Genomic DNA, 22,414 nt, shown 5'->3' with positions numbered 1-22,414 from the left:
TTTAGTCAGGTCCTTTTCACAATGGCCATCATCACAGTTGGAATTGTTGATGGGTGGCCTAAGGATTTTGAGCATGTTTATGTTTAAGGCGCCATGTTGGAAATAAGAATATGTTTAATGTTATCGTCATATTGAGTTCCAAATTAATTCATCAGAAAAATTATTCACATAGATGACGAACTAACATTTATGGTCTATCAGGCTCACGCCAATTAGCCAGAAATTGAAAGTGCGCCCTATAACCTGGAGCACCTTATATTCAGTAAATTACTTGTGGATCACATTGGAAATGCATATAGTTTATTTGTGTGTGTAACTACTCGAGATTTTACGGTATATTGCAATATTGGTGCAATGGTTGATCGATTTTTAAACATCACGAACCAAAATTGCTTTTATGCATCAGGAATCCAACTTGGGACGCGGTAGTGAGAACGCCAAAACCTGACCACTAGTGATACAGATGACAAACGAAAAGCCATTCGAAAACAAAGTCTTCCTGAAAGATATAAACGCAAAGTCCAATTCATCATCAGATACCCCAAAGAGTTGTTTCCCTTGACCTGCTTTTTTACATTTATTTATGTGTTTCAGGAATTTCTATATTCTCCTTTCTTCAACATTTGTCCCTAGCGCTCATAGGTCATATGTATCACTAATGGTCTACTGCTTAGGTTTCGGCCCTCTCACCCCCGTTACCCAGGTTTGTCATACTGTGACATTGATTTTGATGACATGGATTACAGTCATATAAAGGGACAGACATTTTTACATCTGCCGATCAAACGAAGTTAATGGCAACTTGCAGCACTGAACATTATTTATCTGCAGTATGTGAGCTGACCCTTTAATTAATACCTTGCTTCCTGTCCGTCGTCTCTCTGTTTTTCTGTTCCATTCAGAGCCTATTCCCACTAAGCCCAATCCCTGTACACCCCACAATTGCCAGCCTGCCAGCCCTACGCTCCCAATCTCCTTCTCCTATTCTGGTGGAAATGACAAGCCTTCCTCCTGCGGTAGCCAGCTCCAGAGTCCGATTGCCCCTCAGCCACAGTGCCCGTCATCCTCTGCCGGCACTCGCTACACACCCAGGGAGGTGCCCCCACGCTTCCGGCAGCAGGAACACAAGCAGCTATTGAAGAGAGGCCAACCGCTGCCTGAAGGAGCATTCATTGCTCTAACACCTTCCTCTTCCTCCTTGTCAAGTACAAGTACCAGCGTCACCACCCAAAATTCTGCAGAATTCACTGCAGACAATCTACGCTCAGGTTTGGGCCTTTTTTTTGAAGTCCTGCACCTTTTCACCGTATTTGTGTATATTGAAATGTGATTGTTGTTTGGAGAAATAACAGCAAATTGCTCACTTACTGTGCATGTATGTTTTAACACTTTTTCAACCTCCGTTTGATGTTTATAGATGGGGTACTTCTGACACATTAGCAATTTATTTGCATTGTTGAGCCCCCGCATTCTTTACCATGTACCTACAACAAAACATGTGCAGCGATAAACATTTCATTGGTTGTTCTTTACAGCTAGCTTGTCAGTAAGTTGTAGTCAGCACTCCTGTGTGCAGTAAACTGCTCGGAGATTTGTCTTTTTTTAACGAAGGATTTTCTTTTAAACTATCAAATCATACACATCCTTGCGTATATCCTGTCTGAGATCAGCCTCATATAAAAGGCTTCCTTTAGCTAAACGGGGATATGGAGGTTATTGACTCAGGAGGAGCAATTCTAAAATTCAACTTGATTTTAAAAACCTTTGTATTTTTCTGCTGTTGTTTGTGTGTGAGTGGTTTTATGCTGTGTTTCTGCAGCATGTCAGGACCGAGGTCTGGTTTGTTGGGAAAAGGCTTTTATTGACCTGCCCGTGTGAGGTTATGATGACTCTAAAGCTTTAGAAGGCAGCAGCCCTAATTCCTCCGAGACTTTGACTTATGCGCTCACACAAGTGAATACATCAATATTATGGTTGTGCAGCTGTAGGAAAACTAACCTGACCTAGTTGTGTCCCCTCAGCTCTGTGTCTGCCTTGCAGGCCAGCTGATGCACACATACACCATTCATTTTGTATGAAGCACTTGTGCTTTTTTTCTTCAAGACAAAATAGACCCACCAAAATCCGTGTGAATATTCCAACAGACTATCAAAACACAAGGGTTAAAGAAAGGGAAGCTCCATTTATATTCCAGGGTATTTCCGCGCCCCCATGCAACCTTTGTACCAGAGACACAACCCCCACTCTTCTTCACCCTGGTGTCTACAGCTGACCTGGGATCATTAAGTAGTCCAGGCCAGACTGGCTTGTCCATTGGCAGGTGCTAACGTGGGGGTCTTTTAAGACTTGTGGGAACTTCAGCCCAACAGCTGTTTAGTGGGAGCCCAGACGGCGCATGTAGCCATAAGGCGCTTTAAGGACCCTTGCCCCCATTGTTTATGCAGCTTATGTTAAAGGGAGAATTGTTGTGGTTGGAATAGGGTTTTCTGATTTTTGGAATTTCTGTTTGAATGTTTGGCCAATCTATGCATCCCTGGATCTCCCAACCTTACTCTTTTTTTCCCGATAAGTATTTATTTAGTTTTTTTTTTTTAATGGTTTGAGTGTGAGGGCATATCCCATTTAAATTCTAATCACAGCCCAAATGCAACTTAAACAGTTTTTCAGTCAATCACAGGGAAAATCAAAAGGTGGAAACAGTAGCAAAGACCAACTATTATGGAAAGAACATGCTACACCACTAACTGCGAATCTCAGAATTGGCATGTATTGAAACCGCAAGTTTACTTAGCCTTTCCCAAATCATTCCTAGTTTTTTTTAAAGCCACAAACGCAGTAAACACTGCCATACTCTTTCAGATTGAGGGGGCGAAAGCGAGTAAACAAGCCATCCCTTACATGGCTTTTATATTATTTTTTTTATTTGATGTACAAACATACTGTGGGTAATCAGTTCCGACAATGAATGGCTGTACGGACTTCACAACAACAAAAACACATACAATTATTGCAAATGTACCCTGACCAAAAAGCTAAGGATTTTTTTTTAATAGCCTGGTTTACTCTCTAACACCCGAGGCATATGAGTGAAGCTCCCAGATGGTTTATTAATCCAGCCACCTTCAGGGAAACCAGATAACTTACCCTTCCTATTTTCTTTTTCTTTTTTTAACCCTATTTTTGCCCAGAAGAATTAAACGGACATTGTATGAATATTCCCCTCCACCGCTGCTTCTGGAAAAAAAAAAAATACAGAAACAAGTGGATTCTTCTTTTTGTCTTTGGGGGCCCGAAGCACTCCATAAAGAGAAATGGATCAGCTTACAAAATGTCAACCTTCCTCATAATAACTTATGTTTCCTCAATAAATGCTTCCTTCGTTTTTCTTTGATGCTGCAAGTGCAGACCCTCCCCCTCTCAATGTTCTTGCCACACCACGCCAGTCTCCCCATCACTGTCACCCCTCCTTCCATTTCATTTGAGAGGCATTTATTTCTTGGCTACCTGCCATTTTTTTGCACACAGCTTGTTTTATCAAAATTAATCTCTTCCTTAGTTTTTTCTTCAAACTCAAAAGGCTGTTGCCATCCAGATTACAGCACAAACGCTGACATTCATTGCGTGTATGCTGTTGTAATGCGCCAACAATCCTCTAATTATCTGAGCACATTTAGTGATCACTAACTAAGCTTTGGTGCAGATTGTTAGTCGGGAGCAGGCACGAAGATGCATGCACGGACTTGCACATTCATGCATGCAGACAGGCAGCTATGTTCCCACTTTGGAGCATAAGCAGAAATCAAATGAGCACCTTTGTTTTTTGAATTCCTAATCTTTGAATAGCCTCTTAGCTGCTCTGAGAATGTACCAATCCTGAATTATTGTCACGTTACTAACATCTTATAAGTGGAAATAATTTAACACTCCACCAGACCTTTGATTGCTATTTCTGGGGACAGAGTTAGAGGAAATGAATTTGGAAACCTATTGTGAAGGAAACATAAATTGCTGTCGCCTTTATAACCCCATGTATTTAAACTCATAATGTGAGGAAAAAATAGAGTAACATGTAGTATTATGCAAACTAATATTGTCATATAGACAATAGTAGCATTTTTGTTTTTTCATCATAGTGTATTGGGCCACTTCTCAAAAAGGCATAATGATGAAAGAGCCTGAGTATCTGATGAGCCTGTACTATAATAAGTGATGGACAAGAATAATTGCAATTGTTAATTTCTTTGTCATTCTCCGTCACTACATTGTTGCACTAATCCTCTGGTAAACATCTTGGGACTCTCAGGATTGTGTAACATGCCAATCTATGATGAATACGCTTAAACAGAGCTGCTGCTGTGCAGGAAAAAAATTTGATATGCTATTATAAAACATCAGACTATGATCGTTTTGTGTCACACGTTCATAGATTTCAGGAAATAAAATATCCGGGGGAAAAAATATGCATGGTTTAGGGCTGATACAAAAATATGCTTCCCTGGGGCAAGAAGATTAATGGTTTTAGTTAAACGAAATATAAATGACGTAAGATAGTGTTGACAGATCTTTTTCAAAAGCTTTCTGTTGGTATTAAAAAAACCATTTCATATTTAGTTATGTCTGGTTGCTCACTGATCAGCCTGAATGAGAAGCTAAACAACTAATCAGTGATTGAAGTCGATTTGCACATGTTGGTTACTTTTGCTGTTTTCTTAAATATTCATGACTTTCTCTGAGAAAAAACGTTGAGTCAAAAGGCAGAGAAATGTTTTTACTAATGAAACAATGGATTGCTTTTACAGTCATGCCAGGATTTCTTTTTTGCCTTTGTTCGACTTTGTGGTGACTGCGTGCCAGCACACCGAAATAAACATAGTCTATCAGCCTGATGACCTTGTGCGATTAAGCTGCCTGAAAAATAGAGATAAAACGTTTGAGGGCAAAAAATAAACAATGCAATCCCTGCTGCTCTTTTCCATGTAGTGCTGATATCCTTTCCTCTCTCTTCACGGTAAAATTATTTTTATATGCTTGGTTGGCATATGCATTAGATTAATGATAGGAATTTGTATTGTTTGAAGAACACATGAACCATTGTTTTGGCTGCCTGGTGGCTTGCTTGCAAGCTTGCTGGATCAATAACTTTTCTTTCTTTGCCTCTTGAATTAACAAGATCATTGATTACCTGTCTCAGATTGATTAATGTCCCTCTTATAGCACTGATTGGATCAATTAGTACTCCCCATCGCTGATGGGGTGCCATTGAGGCAAATGAGATTTCTTGTGTACTGCAGGATTAATATAAATGTTTTTAGGAATTGTCCTCGTTCACTATGATTCGACTGCATCTACTAAATAAGTACCTATACATTCTCTGCTGCATGCAGTTAGTAAGGCTTACATGAGCAGACACTTGGGAAAAAGTGTTTCCTTTAGTTTTATATTGTGTAGGGGGTGGAGCAGGAGTGTTGGGTGTGATGGATGAGAAGCCAACTAGGTTTCATTCCGATAAATGAGCATCGTTCCACTTGGGCTTTCTTCTAGTGCCCCAGCTAACAAAGCCAAGATGGAGACAGATGTGCCTGTACTGTGCTAGGCATTGGAGGGAGAAAATTTAACGGTATATGGAAAGAGGTAGGGGACACAGAGCAAGATAAAAGGTATAGACAGGGAGTGATGGTCACAATATAACAACAGATTAGGGCGGCTCAAGAGTCAGGAAGGAATATGTTTTAAAGTGAGAAAAAGAGCAAATCTCTTCGGTTTTGGCTGACTTCGGGCAGGGATATAACAGCTACTGGTTTCACCCAACGCATATAGCACCTACACTCTCTGTGAGTTGTTGAGCAGGAAGCAATAAAGATGTAGATTTGCTAACATCCTGAGTTTCCATGGTGACAGAAAAGTCTGGATTTTTTCCAGCAGCTGTAACTTGGCTCTCGCTGCCAACGGAATGGTAGAATACATTCAGATAATTCTTGTGGGTACAACTACCTCAGTTGCATCAACCAATTCCTAATATAATCCATATTTAATCCGAAAAATATCTGTAAATGGTAGCATGGTTCATTGACTTTACAATTGTTTCCGAGACTACTTATTATTTACTATTCAGAGAAAATATTTGAATAAAACGGCATTGTAATCAACATCATAATTTTGTGATGAAATCTTAAATGCAAGATTTTTCGTTCACTTCCTGGTTTATTTCCCCCATTTTTGGGTTGTGCCATTGTTTTTACTATTTATTCTATTGTTTTTACCTGTCACAGTTTTTAAAGAATCTCTACTTTTGTTTGCTATTTCTGTAGATATATCACCCAAAAGTGGCCCTACTGGGAAGATTCAACCTTGGAGATCCTCCTTGTGCAACATTTCTTGTGCCAACAGCTGGAACAAAGAAAATATTGACAGACGTGACAGTGATTTTTTGACCATTAGCAACAGCGGTGACCCCCGCCAACCTGTATCACCAGAATGCCCCTTGGGCTCATCTAGCTTCAGCACAAACGTCAACCCTGTCACCACTGTCAGTAGTACTTGCCTGAGAATGGCCACAGGTGCCACAGGCCAGCCAGCCCACTACGCATCTCTCAAATCTAACAATAACATGATGACAGGACCTGTGTCAGCCAACGCATTGTCCAGTAACAGAAGTTGGGGCTCTGATGCCAAACAAGATGGAATGAACGGTGGGCGAGTCGGGACGGCTAACCACTGGGGCTCACCCAGTTTTAACTTGAATCTTAATCCCAGTGCCAACCCTTCTGCATGGCCTGTCCTCGGTCACGAGGGCGGTGGCATTATTGGCCCAAACGGGGTTTCTTCTTCTCACCCACCAGGCATTGGGAATAGCAATGTTGGGAATGGGACCCTTGGAAGTGGAGGCACAAACAGTTGTGGTGGAGGTTGGGTGAGCATGGGTACAAATGAAAATGAACAGCAGCGCCCTTCAACCAACACAGGCTTGTCCTTCAACATGGAAACTAATCTTAACACTGATGGACCAAATCAAAACAAGCAACACGCTCAGGAGCCAATGAGCCCTATCCATGGGTTAACTGGCTGGGGAGGTCAGTCGCCCACTGAATCATCCCAACTCAATGGAGACACTACAGGCAGCTCGGTATGGGGTAGTGGTGAAACAAAGGCAGCTGAATCCCACAAGGACTCTGGCTGGGATGCAGCTCCCCCTGCAGGACTCTCTGCTTGGGGCCGTCAAAGTAGCAGCGGTAGCGGGAGTAATGGAAGTGGTGGCTGGGGCGACTGGGGAAAATCTTCAGGAGGTGGAGATGCAACAAAAGGCTGGGACTCAGTTGATTCTGTCATGCCAGGTTCATCTCAAGAGCAACAACTTGGCTCCTGGGGCATGAAGCCTGGAACTGCTCCAGCAAGTGAGGGTAGTGGTGATAGCAGAGATGGCCATTCTCACCACAGAGATAGATCCTCAAGCATGGATTATACCCCTGTGTTACCCCGGCAGGATTTGGACCCGCGGGTGCTGAGTAACACAGGTTGGGGACAGACTCCAATCCGACAGCACACGGTCTGGGAGATGGAGGAAGCCAACTCCGATGATGGGAAAAGCAACAGCAGCTCAGACACTTTTGAAAGTAACAACTCCAATAGTGGATCCACTTGCACTAATGGAGGTAAAAACAACCCTAACATGAGTTCCAATCCGAGGCATGGATCAGATGGAAAACATGAAAGCGAAGGATCGTCAGGATGGGGAGCACCTTTGCCTCCACCACCTGAGACTACATCAGGTTGGGATCCCTCACATTCACAGAAAGAGGCCACAAATGGCACTATCAGTGGCTGGGGAGACCCTTTGCCTAGTAAAGGACCAAAAAACGTAGGCATGACATCTTGGGACTCTCAGGAGAAGTCACCTAGCTGGGACAATGACATGACAAAAAGCCCGTCTAATAATTGGGGGGAAGGCCAGCTTGGCTCTCGTGGTTGGGGCACTAATAACGGGGGAGCCAACAGTTCTACCACCAGGGAATGGGGAGAACCACAGAGCAAGAACAATGTGTCCCCCAGCAACATGTGGGAAGGGGATGGAGGAACTGGAGGTAATGGAGGATGGAAGGAAAATCAGAGAGGCGGAATCAGAGGAGGTGTTAAGCTTACGTCTTCCGCAAGTAGTGGTACTTGGGGAGAAACCCCCAATACTAGTGGCCAAGTGCAGGGCACCTGGGGAACCTCCAAGCCCACTGAAAGCAGCGGTAGCAGTACTGGTAGCGGAGGAGGGGGAAGCATCGGTTCTTGGGGAGGTCCCAGTTCTGTCAAACAGAACACCTGCGGCTGGAGCAATGCTAACAAACAGGATACAGGATTTGAATCTACCGGGTGGCAGGAGCCTTCCCCTCCCTCTATCCGCAGGAAAATGGAAATTGATGATGGAACGTCCACTTGGGGTGACCCTGGCACCTACAGCAAGACTGTCAACATGTGGGATCGCAATAATCCCCATAACAATCCAGGCAACAGTGGACAACCCCCCATGAAGAATGGTGGTATGATCACCCACAACAATAACAATCACTCTATTGGCCCTGGAAATAACAATCACCACCACCATGGCCATTCTATGAACCACCATCCTCACCATGGCAATGTGGCAAGCCATCTTCAACATCAACATCATGGAAACAACTACGGGTCAGGCAACCCTTGTGCCCCACACCCAGGTGCTGGCCCCCAAAATCGACCACATCCTGCTAACCCAGGTAAAAAAGATTATTTCCATTTTTTTGTACTTTCTTCATTTTTTTCCTTTTATGATCAAAATTCTTAATAAGCTCATTTGCACCAGAGAAATAAAGTACAGAATTTACTTTATTCATCATCAAATGTCGTGACTAAGTTATTCCTAAAACTATTAAGAAAAATGATTGTTAGCAATTCCAGGCATTATTTCTCCAAGTAATTCTTTTGTGTGGATTGTAAATTGTTAATCTTCTAGGTATTGAGACACTTTAATGACCAAGCATGCATAATTAAGTTTTTCCATTGATTTTATTTTATCTGGCATGTTCCAAATCGGTCTCATTAAGAACAAAGACTGCATACAAATTAAAGACATGTCAATACTTTCATTAAGCAATTAGAACTCCTGTCTTTTTTATTTAAAGATGGAACATTGATCTATGGATGGATGGTTAACACAATTGGTCTTGTTTTTAATTAGTTGTATAAAATAGCTTTTATTTATCAATATATCATTAGCAATGGTAAATTTGATCGCACAGACCAAAAAAAAATGTCTTGATCAGTATCCTTGATTCTGATGACATTCAAGGGTAAGAGTCATATGAATAAGCTTTTAAGGACCCTCCAACCCCTCTATTTTTCCAGGCTGGGGAGAGCTTCCCAGTGTTCAGCCTAAATCAGAGCCTGCTTGGGGAGAGCCCGCAGCCCCGACATCAGCTGTGGACAACGGCACCTCTGCTTGGGGAAAACCGCCCGGGGGTGTCGAAAGGTGGGGAGATGGTATCCATGAGTCTTCTGGACCTTATGCCAGGTCCAACGGGCCCTCCTGTTCTGCACCTTGCAAGCCTGGTAAATGTCGACCTTTATATTTGTGACTACTCTACGTTTATGGGAGTCTTGCCCACAGGCGGTCTCTAATGCGTTTTGAAAATGAAGCAATGAAAAGCATGCTTACTCTTGGAAAGCAGATTATTGAGACAGTGTGCAAAGCTGTGCATGATGGTAAAGCTTGGACGATGTGTAAAAGTGTAAACAGTGCCACCAAGTGGTCAGGTTTAAAACTACACAGTTTGCTTATTTGGCTTTCGTTTGATTTTTTTTCACATTTGAGTATTTGTTTTGTTTTTTTTCAGGTCCCAAACCTATGCAAGACAGCTGGGGAAGCGCAGGGGAAGAAATGGGCATGTCTACAGGTCAGTGGGACACCGAGGATGGGGACATGTGGAGCAGTCCCACCTCACAAGACAGTAGCTCCCCCTGTAATTCCTGGGGCAATGGATTAAAGAAAGGCCCAAGCAAGGTAAATATCTACACTTCCATCCATTTTATAAACCCTCATTCTCATATTCAAGCTTCACATATTTGTTATGCGGTTTATGAAATGCATTTAATATATTCGTGCGTTTACAGGGAAAGATGATGAACAAACCCGATGAGACCTGGATTATGAACCGTCTCATCAAACAGCTAACTGACATGGGTTTTCCGGTATGAATCATTTATTCAAATAGTTAAACTGACACACATAATAAGTTGCGCTTTTTAAGTCAAAGGTTATATTTACTATTTAAGAAACTGATATAGTCTCTGTTACAGAGAGATCCTGCTGAGGAGGCATTGAAGAGCAACAACATGAATCTTGACCAGGCCATGAGTGAGTTCACTTTTTGCGCAAATGTAATAGCTCAGTATGCATATTGTCAAGTTTTTTAACATTTTCCTCTTTCAGGTGCTCTGCTGGAGAAGAAAACTGACCTAGACAAGCGTGGCATGGGCATCTCTGATTACAGCAACGGCCTGAACAAGCCACTGATGTGTCGGCCATCCGTTCTCTCTAAAGATCCTTCGGACCGCAACGTCTTCCTTGACAAGGTATTGATGCATCTGAACCGCCTTTGTAGCTTTCAAAATTTTCTCATTTATGCACAGAAATGCAAATTTCATTGCTTAACCTCATCACAATCTGTCACCTTCGTCACTGTCCTGTATCTCCTCTCCAGGATAGCGTTCTTTCCGACGATGCCCCCCCATCACCATTTATGCCTTCCCCCAGCCTGAAGCTCCCCCTTGCCAACAGTAGCCTTCCTGGGCAGGGTTTGGGACCGGGCATCTCGGGGCTGGCCATGCAAAACTTGAACAGCAGACAGGTATTAATAATGACATTTCAAAGTCAGTGCTTTGTCAAGAGGCAAGATAAACATAGCTCTATTATTTTTATACTCCCTACTCGAATGTTCACTTGTGTTTAAATGACCTTGACTCAAGTGTCCGTTCCATACAAATGCACTACCACTCCAAATAGGCGTATTATTTGACTGGGAATGTCAAGGTACTTGAGCTTTCTTTTAAGAGCTCTCAAATTCATTGACTTTTAGGAAGTAACCTACCTCCTAAAACATTCCGATTGTAGCTCCTTTTGCTATATGTTTCTCTACCCTTAAATAAAGTGTAATGTGCAAATACACTTGATTGCTCCTTTGTAAACAGTCCAATTTAAGTGTGTTCATTCAGCTATTTTTCTGCTGCAATTAGAATATTGGCCGGAACATTTTTTGGGTTTTTAAAGGTTTGCATGGCCTTCCCCTGTCCTGTCCCATTTTCATGAATATTTATTTAGTCAAATATTTCCTACTTCAAATATTGTATCAGTTACTTAAGTTGCAAATGAATATCAATTTAGTTAACTGGTGGATAATTATACAAATATTTATGTCCTTTTCATTTTGAAAAAAAAAGATTATCAAACATATTTTAGAACCCTTTCAAATGTAAAGTGTTTTTGCTCTCTAGATATCCAGTGGAATGTTTGGCAGCAGTGGAGCAGCACAAAGCCGGGCCATGCAGCAGCCTCCTCAGCCACCAGTGCCACCTTTGAGCTCCTCCATGCCTAGTCTACGTGCTCAAGTGCCTCAGTTTCTCTCCCCTCAGGTACAAAATGTAACATATATTTTGAACAAAGTCACATTTTTAACTAGATATCCTTTCATAACAACCTCCATCCTATAAATGGCAGCAGCAGCCTGTAGTACAAGTCTGTTTTTTTCCTGCTCCAAATTGATATTGTATAGGCATGAAACACTTCATCCCACAAAATAATTTTTCATTCTGTCTCTCCGCCATGCAGGTCCAAGCACAGCTCTTGCAGTTTGCAGCAAAAAACATTGGTCTGAACCCTGCACTTTTAACTTCACCAATAAACCCTCAACAAATGACCCTGTTGTACCAACTTCAGCAACTGCAAATGGTGAGTCGCTCCCTGTGTTGGATAAATTGAGATTTTTGGAACAATCAAAAATATTACATAACATGTTTGGATATATGCAGATGATCTCCAATGCTCTTTTCCTTTTCTTTTGTTCAGGCATACCAGCGTTTACAAATCCAGCAGCAGATGATGCAGGCGCAACGTAACGTTTCCGGTCCCATTCGCCAACAAGAGCAGCAAGTGAGTCAACAAGCGTACCGCTTCACCCACACACAAACTACAATGATGATCAATGTGACCCACCTCTGGAGCATACTGCATGACCCAACTGCCAAATCGATTCAGTATTACATGAGTGGATAATGTATCATTGTTACGTCAATAGTTGCACAAGTGTCATTTGTATGGGTAATGTTTCTTTTTCTTGCCACTTTAGTATTTTTGGTCCAATTTTTGTCATCCTTTTTACGGCTCTGTGTCTGTGCACACTTAGGTCGCACGCACAATCACCAACATGCAGCAGCAGATCCAGCAGCACCAGCGTCAGCTCTACCAGGCGCTGTTGATGAAGCAGCAGCAGCTTCCCTCTCATTCCGCCTCCTCGTCCTCCCAAGCTGGTCTGCATGCCCCCGGTGGCCCCACCGGAGGCCCCGGAGCCACAAAATCAACCCTGGACCCTTTCACAGGCCCACATCATGCTCAGGGCCTTGCCGACACACTGCACACCAAAGAGCCACTGTCTTCACTCAACGCCTACAGCACCTACCCTCTTTGTAAGTTGTTGAGCAGGAAGCCACTAAGATGTAGATCTGCTAACATCCCGAGTTACCATGGTGACTGCACATTTAATCTGAAACATTTGTAAACAGTTGCTTAGTTTATTTACTTACAGGATAACTTTTATCAGGAATTGTTTAGGAGACTTTTTATAATAGATAATAGTTTTTATAGATCAATTTCACTGAAATCTAATAAAGTTCAACCATACTGACGCCTGCCAATAATCCCAGCGCCAGTTTTCAGAGGCAAAGCATGGTTGAAGTCGGTAACACGCACAGCAGTAACTTTAGGCAAAGTACTTTATTACTGGAAGTGGCACATGCAATTGATTGATTTTACTGATGTCAGGCATAAAAAAAAACCATTAAGATCCTATTTGTTCAGTAAGTCACAAAAAGGAAAATATAACTTTCAACATCTTTTGTTGATCACTAATATTGAAAAATGACACCCTTGCACATGGACGAGCCAAGTGGATTAAAAAGAAAATGTTGGCTTTTTCCTATTTTCAAGACTTTGTTAAGAGTCTGTGCACAGCCAAAAAAAAACATTTTTGAATCATATTCATCATTTTTAGGATGTTTCATCAGTCAGTAAGTCATGATTACTTGCTCTAGTATAAACATTAGCATAGTTTGTTGGTGCAGGCCTATTTTGGGTAGTATAGATTTGATTGATAAATATAATTAATGCATTGAATTTTAAACGAATGTTTCTTATGATTCAAACATTATCTCCCTAAATGGTAAAGTTTTGATCTCATTTCACACAGAAAGAAATAGCCAACTCATGTTCATGTGTTTTTTCATCTTTTGTTACCATTATGTAGCTGGACTGAATCCAAACATGAATGTAAACTGCATCGAGGTTGGCGGTCTTTCCCTGAAAGAGCCCCCACAGCCACAGTCACGCCTGTCCCAGTGGACGCATTCCAACTCCATGGATAGCCTCGGTGGCAACAACTCCAACCTGGAAAACAACCACAGCAAACACGGTGAGTCGAGAATTCCTATTTTGGATCGACAAAAAAATTTGCATGAAGTCATAATGTGTATTTTTCTTTGTGCCAGGTGCCATATCTGCTGCCTCTACCTTGGGGCCCCCCGGGAAGCCCTCACAGCTAGAGGATTCCTACAGCCCATACAATTTGATGTCGAGTTCAGATACTTCCGCTAGCTCTTTGGTACCCCCAGACAGCTGGGGCCAAGGCAAAAACCCCAATGAAAAGATCACCAATGGGACCAATATCAACTGGCCTCCAGGTGAGGAGTGAACCAAATAAATAGCACTGCTATTTGCAATAATTTTTCTGATCATTCTCCTTATTTGCCATCCTCAGAATTTTGTCCAGGTGTTCCATGGAAGGGCCTTCAGAACATTGATCCTGAGAATGACCCCAATATGACCCCTGGTAGCGTCCCTAGTGGTCCCACTATCAACACAAACATCCATGACGTCAATAGATACCTTCTCCGAGACAGGAACGGAGGTACAGACTGAACTTATGCTTCTAGTCTCTAATCAATCAGATTAATCAGACTAATAAGCCGAAAGTCACCCTTTTTGGGTAAATCAAATAAAAGCAATCCTGGACATAGACTAGTGTAGGTTTACATTTGGTTGTAGCCTCAACAACAAAATTGTTCTCACTTCCTCTGTAACTCCGAAATGTGCACCAGAAAATAGAATACCGGACCTCACTTGTCACTTAGCAGTTTCTGCATGTGTGTGTGTGTGTGTTATTTTAAGGAATTAACAATCCAAGAAGTGGTACCTTGTTACACCACAAAGAACATTATTAAAAAAGCTATTTTACCCAATCACTCACATGTTTGGGTCATTACTTTCTTTGTTCAAGGCAAACTGTCTGATGTGAAGTCCACATGGTCCACGGGCACCATAACCCAGAACCAAGCCTCCTTGACCCACGAGCTGTGGAAAGTCCCTCAGGGGCCCCGAGGTTCCGCAGCCCCGTCCCGACCCCCACCAGGTCTTACCAACAACAAATCTGCCTCTACCTGGGGAGGCAACTCACTGGGTTTGGCCCAAGGTTGGAGTGGCTCTTATTCCTCTGGTGAGTAAAAATATTTTTCTTTTAAAAAAAAAAAACAACTTTATTGTAGGATCAAATTGCCATTCTCTCAAAATAAAGTCTTCACTAGCTATTTTTTTATTCTTAAGTGGGAATCATGGATTGGCTGTTTTTTCCTTATTTTTTTTTAATGTAGAACAATAAAGAGCATCCATTTCCATTTAATTTTTATGAAATGTGAGTTGTAAATCTGTATTGTTATCTTCACAGAGGGTACCACTTGGAGTACTGACAGCTCCAACAGAACCAGTAGCTGGCTGGTGTTGAGAAATCTAACACCTCAAGTAAGGGACTGTGTTTTTTGTTTTTTAATCGAGTTATTTGGGTTCTAGAAAGAAAATAAATATTTTGGATAACTGGTTTTCATGTGAGCAAGCGAAGTTCCTCGGATTTACATGTTTGTTTTGATAGGTCAGTAAACCATATAAAAGTAGTGATGCCTTCATGCAAATACAGTTTCATAGTCATTTTTAACATTCCACGGTCAGTGAAAGGCAATATTGGATAATCGTGTGACCAAAATAAATGAGAAACTAATAAAGAAATGAATAAGTCTGCTGGAAAAATCCAACAAGTTGGAAACAAATTGTTTCCTTACTTGATTTCTTACAAATAAGCTAAACAGCTGCTCCATGCAGTAAAGGTATATTAAACGTGTGTAACCAGGTTAAACTTGATCATGTTGGTAAGTTGTTTCACTACTTTTCACTACTGTCATGATACACTATTTTTAATTGCACTATTATTAAAACTTGGGCCAGTCTCCAAGCACTAGTTATTTATCCTGACATTCGTTTATCTTGTTTTTCTCTTTTAAGTCCTTGATTTTTTGTTTATCCATGGAGTTCTATGTCTAATCTTGTTGCAAACAATGTTCACTTCGTTTTTATCAATGGTAATAAAAAAGTATAATTCTAAAAAGGGGTAAGCTACAGTTTTCATGTTAAAAGTTATTTTGCTTTAGATATAGAAATACTTTTTAAAGGGCCTCTCATAATTTTGGTGTGATGTTACGAGGACATCAAATGTTCCACATAACCACTGGATTTACGCTCATTATAATTGTGAATGTTGTTATTATTATAAATCTTATAATTGTTATTTTATATTGTTATTATCATTTTTATTTTAGAATAAGTACAATTATGTTCAATAATGCTTTGGGCTGGGCCGTGAAAATATTGTCAGAAAATGAAGCGGTCCGTGGTGCAGAAAAGGTTGCCGTGCAACCATGTATTTAAAACGGAGGTGAAGTGAAACGTAAACAGTCATATGGGTTGTTTGTATTTTGACTAGGTGTTTTTTTGGGAATCAGGCGAGGAAATATTACACACTGATGTCTTTTTGTCAACCTTTTACCAAAGAATATACAGTATGTCAGCTCATTGAACTCACAATGCATGTCTTTGTTAACCGTCATGCTCTCTCCATGTTCTGCTGACTCAACAGATTGACGGTTCGACCCTACGAACCTTGTGCATGCAGCACGGCCCCTTAATCACATTCCACCTCAACTTGACCCAAGGGAACGCCGTGGTGCGCTACAGCTCCAAGGACGAGGCCGCCAAAGCCCAGAAGTCTCTGCACATGTAAATGCCGCAAGCAGTTTTCGTAATCTCACACACAGAACCTTGGATGCTTGTTTGTCAACTGACCGATGTTGTGTTTTGTGCCAGGTGTGTGCTCGGTAACACCACCATCCTGGCGGAGTTTGCCGGGGAGGAGGAGGTGAACCGATTCTTTGCACAAGGCCAATCACTGGCTTCAAACAACACCACCAGCTGGCAGGCCAACCCGGGAACAAATCAGAATCGAATGGGCGCAGCAACGGCGAATCACAGCCAGTGGAGCACCGGTGGCGGTGGAGGAGGCGGCGGCAAGGCCAGCAGTGGCGACCTGCTGTGGGGAGGGGTTCCCCAATACTCCAGCCTGTGGGGACCCCCGAGCGGGGAGGATGCACGTGTGATCGGGAGCCCCACCCCTATTAATACCCTGCTACCCGGGGACCTGCTGAGTGGGGAGTCCATGTAGGCTGCGGCACCACCACTCCACGGATGTTCTGCCAACCCAAGCAAATCATGTGGCGATAATCAGACCAATTTGAAAACTTTCTGCAACTGTGAATTGGGAAACTGAAGGATTACCAGGCCTTCAGTTCTTTTGATGTTACTTTGAAGTACTTTGATTTTGCAATGTAAAAAAAAACTCAAACCCAACACAAAGAAACCTTTTTAAGTATTTTTTTTAGGAGAAGCAATCAAAGCTGCCATCTACCTTTTCCCTCCAAGAAGAATCATCCCAGACAAAAAAAAAGACTCGAGCGACCATTCCCAGCATGCCCTTGGCCAATGATGTGGTTGGATGACCTTTACTTGTTATCTGTTTCTCAGCACTAATATTAGCCTTAAGTGCTCACCAGGTCCTTTCCAACCCGCCTTTCTTTTGTTGTTTTTGATGAACTGAAGAAGCAGACGGAATCTTGCACAGTTTCTGACCTCTTGAGCCAGCGCCGACTTCTGGAGGACCGGCTCTTCAAAATCTTCGCTTTGTTCTGATGTCCGTCCCCCTAATATATAAGCTCCGGCAAGGGCGGTGGCGCCCAATCACTGACGTTATCCTGGCGGTCGCCCACTGGTGCTTTACGACGTTCCTGGAAGTGTGACCGCGGTGGACTAAAAGAACAAAAGACGCGGCTTTATTCCATTTTTTGAAAGTGACGGTTTACATTGTGCAATATACACCGTAGAACTCTGTCCGTCCTATCAGAGCTGTTCAGTTTTTGGAACTTGAAAACTTTTTATTCTGTGTGTTTTGGATTCCCTCTGGAGCGCCGTTGGAAAATCAGTGCAAAAAGAAGCGGCAGCAGCTCGGACTTCGATGCACATTTCCTGTCTGCGTGCCGCACCCGCAGCCAACAAAAGACTGGAACAGATTGGACGCCCCTTAGCGTCTGGCACAATACCAAATGAAACAAAAACGGGGGAAAAAAAAGGAAGGGGAGGCATACAGGTCCTCCCCATGCAGTAGACCTACGAGCGTTCCTCGTGGACCAACTCGGGAAGGCTTCTTATCATAGCACTTAAGAGGAGCGCTTTGCTTCGACTCAATAAAGAAAAAAAAATAGAAAAAAATGTGGAGAGAAAACGCCACCGGCCAACGGGAACGATTCTCAAATGAATATCACTGTTACTCCAAAATGTCCCAGCCTTGCTCGCTCTGGAGACCAAGTGTGGATGCATCCCTGGGGTACGGAGATGGGAGGAGGGGATTTGTGCAACGGTAGGACGTCCACTGAGTGCCTCTCTGCTGTGGTTCTGACCCTACCGCCCGCAATCCCCCCCACCCCAATCTCGTCCCCGCGGCGTCCCGCAGCAGCACTTCCTCCCCGGGCTCTGTCTGGCGGGAACCGGACCGACGCCGCACCTTTTCCTTCTCAGTCGTTGAAACGCAAAGATCACTTTAGCTGGAAGACGGACTGCTCGTATTTCTGGATAGTTTGTCTTGTCTACTTTCATAAAATGCACGTCGGAGCCTCTCACTGTTCATATGCAGAAAGACTTTTTGCTCAGAGGTGCCTCTGTGTGCTCATCCTGTGTAATGAATGCAAAACAAGGATCAATACTATTGATTGTCGATTGCTTTTTTGTTTGTTTTTTGGACAGTATTCTGTAGTACTTCCAGGTCTGGGGGTATTTATTTAATTGTTTTTTTTTAATTGTATTTTGGGTCCAAGCTGCTCTGCCTGCCCACTGGGTGCCCATTGCCTAGCTGCTACGCTAACCCTTTCCCCTCATCCCTACTAAACAAACCCACCCCCACGACTTTCCTCCACGGAGAGCCCCTTGTATCTGTTTCTATGCAAAAAAACGAGAAGCTGGGGCTCTTTGCGGGCCCCCGACCCCTTCACTCCAGCACTGCCCCCACCCCTACTGTGAACTTCACTACGGCCGCAATCTTTTAATCGACACTGTCACTTAAGTGGAATGAGATGACTATATCAAAGTGTCCAGACTTGATCTCAGGGTGGGGGGTAAGACACAGTAGCACCCTTGTTCTTGCGTGCACACGTGCCAATGTACTTTGCCAACTTCAGTTTGCCGAACAGAGCACTTGTGTTTCTTCTTAACTCCTACACTACCATTGATGGCTCTTTACGTCCCATTTACCGTACTTTCCGCGCTTAAACGTGCACAGGATTATAAGGCGCACACCTAAAAAGTCTTTTGTCATATGTTTCATACTTATGTCGCACTGGACTGTAAGGCGCATTAAATGAAGACTACAGTAGGAGCTACCGGTAGATATTAATGCAATGATTAATTAGTTGATAAATGTCACTGACAAAAATCGCAAAACACTGTATGCAACAGGAATTGGACTCTTACTAAAGAGTGACCACTAATGGTACAGAAGACATATGAAAAGGCACTAGCGCTTATCTCAGTATAATACTATTTTTTTCTTTCTGATCGGTTAAACGGTCTCTCTACTTCTCATCGACGGGAATAACATTGCAGTTTAATATGTATACATATGTTAAAGAGATTGTATAGTATTTTGTTAAAATAACTTGTTTTCTCCATTCTACAACATTCGTTGGTGAACCCCATACCCTGGTTCGATTTCCGTTGCTTATGTTTCGCGATTTAGGTCAGTGATGTCTAATCAGCAATGTTTATCAATGTGAATCATTGCACAATCATTGCTCCTATACGGAATTATATCGTTAAACCTCGTATGGTAATGCATCTCTATAATTACTCTGCATTTCCAAACAAGTCTATTTTGTTATGCGGTGTATATAAGATGCACTGGATTATAAGGCAAACTTTCAAATTTCTGGTCGAATTGAGGTTTTTAAGTGAGTGCGCCCTATAGTTCGGAAAATATGGTAAGTTTTATTGTAACTGCAATTGAGTTCACTGCCATTGACAGCTATATTCCCATATACTTTCAACGTTGCATTTTACTCAAACTAGGCTGGCCTGTGAATGACTTCATAGGGTTTTCTTTAAGGGTGGGGAGGGCAGCAGCATCACACCCAGAAATGACTGATTTTTTTCGTTTTGTTTTATTTTGTGTTTATGGGACAGACCTCTGACGCTAAAGTAGCGCAGGGGTGGGTTCCAATTTGCTCCAGTGCACAGTTGATGATGGGTAATCCCGGGTACATATTTTTTTAGAACCAAAAAGAAAAAAAAAACGTACAAATCACATTTTAACATGATTTTTATGAAGTTTGACATAAAAATCTTGTAAAAAAAAATACTTACAAAAATGAAAACGAGAAAAAAAAAAAGAAATATGTTAAAGCTCTGCACTTCTAGCTGAAACGTCTCCGTTTTGCTGAACCGCAACCGGGGGTGCCTTTATGTTTCGTCGGAATTGAGTCATTTCCTTTCATTGTGGATGCTGTATTTGTTTTATTGTTGTATTCTATTGTCATCGATTTGCTCAAAGCAGGCCCGATGACCAACTGTACATTTCCACTGTATTGACTGGCTGAGAGGTACAAAGTCTTAAATCGCGAAGGATGGGGGAAAAAAAGAGAAGGCTACCTTTCAGGATGCTGTGTCCTGCAGCACATGAGCAAAAATCACGATTGCCTGTTTCCGTTAAAAAAAAAAAAAAAACTGCCTTGATCCAATCCAAGAAGCTCAGACAGACCCAACGGTCTAGCAGTACCATGCCCAGAAAGTCACAATTGGCTTTTCCATGCTGCACCAGCATTGAGAGGCACTCCTCTCCATAGCAGTTCAAGCTTTTTACTACATACGTGTCTTTGCATATATAAGTATATGCATATACTTTGCATATTTGTGTGCATGCCGGGGATCACCAACATGGTACCAGGTGGCCACTTGGTACCAAAAAACTGCTCACCTACAATCCATAGTTTTCCAGGAAATTTGAAAATGTTAAATTACTGTTTTTCAACTTTTTCAAGCCAAAATGTTTAAGAATTAACTGCCTGCACAAGTATCACTATATTTATATCCTTTGTGTTCACTGGGGCTCACTGAGTTCTTATTTTACTGTAATTTAACATTTGACTCTATTGTTACCCTGTACTCCAGTGTTGCGTTTTGGGTGTCAAACACAGTAGGAATTTCGGGAATCCTGCAAATGCATTTACCCGAAAGGCTGAACTAGGCCACTCTCTTTGAGCTAAGGTACTTTCTTTTTTTAAATGAAGAAATCGCGAGGCACACCCTCCATTGAAAAGGTTTACAGAATAATGCCTGACACCAGTTTCAGTTTTTTTCTTCACAGTATTGACGGTATGACTTTCTTTAAAATTATTTTGGGTCGCAGATGCTCAGGGGATAATACAGGTTAATCATTTTGGTTTGATAGTTTTCCCATCATTTTAAATTTGACTATATTTTAACTCGTTTTTAAAGTTTTACTCTATTTTTCATCATGTTTTTGTAGAAAAATAACAAGAATGATTTTTTTTTTCGTTCTTTTATTACTAAAAAAATTGAAAAATCTGCCAAATATTCAAGATTCTTCCTTAATTTTGATTTATTTTGTTTGCAGCGCAACCTCGAACAGCTTCATTAAACCAAACAACCTGTTAAATAAATGTCCCTTTACTAACTTTGATAACATTTAAAAAATAATAATCTGCTGCTATCTACTGATATGGCGGAATGTTACAGTTAGATGGCTGATCACTGGAAGAATGAACAATGGCATGGAAAGATAAAATTGGGACTAGACTAAATCTCACGGCACACTGGTTAAAAAATGTTGATGGAAAATTAACTATAAGTGCTTTGTATTTGGTACTTTACTGGCGTTAGAAATCATGAACATGATAAATATTTACATACGTCAAGATTTCTGAATACATCTGAGATCATTGTAAGAACATATTAACAGAAATGTTTTCAGAAATGCGATAAAACTGGTATCCCTTCGCTTCTCGGCTTCAAACTGGTTGATGAGCCCCGGCATATACACACACACGTATGCATGTATATATGTATCCACACGTCGAGGGTAGCCTCAAATGTTCTCTGCCTCGTTGGAAAGGAAAACGAGCAATATATGTACTCCCCCACGTGTGCGAAAGGAAGCAATTCGGTTGGAAACTCGATACTTGATAAACCTATTTAGCACATTCTCTTCTTTCTGACGCAGTATACGTTCAAGCCGTTGTACTCAACTGTTGTTTTTTTGCATTAGCTCGCCTTTCAGTGTATTTGTTCATGACAAATAAGTACATATCAAACCAAAAAAAGTTTAAAAAGACAAAAAAAATTAAACTTAAATACTTGAACTAGGGAGTACGAAGGAGTGTTTGGGTCATGCCGAAGAGAAATAAATTACGCAGTTATTCATTTTTGAGAAACTGGTTATCATTTTACTAATCAATAATCAGTATTCCCTCTGTGTTTTAGTACAAAATTCAAGTTTGGTAGACACTCAATAAGAAGAGAAGACATCAATGGATTTTAGACCAAGAAGAGGAGAGGAAGCCTTCAGATAATATATTCCAACCTGTTCTAAAAGCTTTCCGGTGAGCCCTTTTTCACTTAATTCTCTGTTACCAAAGCAGATCCGCCTTAAATGGTGTATGCATCAAAGAACAGCAACATGATTGGCACATA

General features: G+C 41.8%; 1 protein-coding gene across 3 annotated transcripts in view; it reads left to right on the top strand.

Annotated features, from left to right (window-relative positions):
* LOC148360776 (trinucleotide repeat-containing gene 6C protein-like) overlaps positions 1-18,419 on the top strand; it is a 39,652-nt gene extending 21,233 nt beyond the window's left edge. For 2 of the 3 annotated variants that reach the window (XM_088341687.1, XM_088341685.1), the window contains 19 exons: positions 903-1,268; positions 6,309-8,735; positions 9,364-9,567; positions 9,852-10,018; positions 10,129-10,206; positions 10,315-10,372; positions 10,448-10,590; positions 10,719-10,865; positions 11,509-11,646; positions 11,843-11,962; positions 12,080-12,163; positions 12,417-12,696; positions 13,533-13,697; positions 13,774-13,965; positions 14,043-14,192; positions 14,562-14,777; positions 15,006-15,079; positions 16,245-16,384; positions 16,472-18,419. In XM_088341687.1, coding sequence (XP_088197813.1) covers positions 903-1,268; positions 6,309-8,735; positions 9,364-9,567; positions 9,852-10,018; positions 10,129-10,206; positions 10,315-10,372; positions 10,448-10,590; positions 10,719-10,865; positions 11,509-11,646; positions 11,843-11,962; positions 12,080-12,163; positions 12,417-12,696; positions 13,533-13,697; positions 13,774-13,965; positions 14,043-14,192; positions 14,562-14,777; positions 15,006-15,079; positions 16,245-16,384; positions 16,472-16,826 — 5,504 coding nt within the window. In that variant the 3' untranslated portion in view covers positions 16,827-18,419. The remainder of the gene's footprint in view (positions 1-902; positions 1,269-6,308; positions 8,736-9,363; positions 9,568-9,851; positions 10,019-10,128; positions 10,207-10,314; positions 10,373-10,447; positions 10,591-10,718; positions 10,866-11,508; positions 11,647-11,842; positions 11,963-12,079; positions 12,164-12,416; positions 12,697-13,532; positions 13,698-13,773; positions 13,966-14,042; positions 14,193-14,561; positions 14,778-15,005; positions 15,080-16,244; positions 16,385-16,471) is intronic. The other variant, XM_088341688.1, reaches the window with a different exon arrangement.
* The last annotated feature ends 3,995 nt before the right edge of the window (positions 18,420-22,414 follow it).

Source organism: Urocampus carinirostris, chromosome 8 (assembly GCF_059441175.1).
Source record: "Urocampus carinirostris isolate Australia breed hairy pipefish chromosome 8, RoL_Ucar_1.0, whole genome shotgun sequence".
In the NCBI taxonomy this organism is placed as follows: domain Eukaryota; kingdom Metazoa; phylum Chordata; class Actinopteri; order Syngnathiformes; family Syngnathidae; genus Urocampus; species Urocampus carinirostris.
This window is presented reverse-complemented; position numbering and strand designations above follow the sequence as displayed.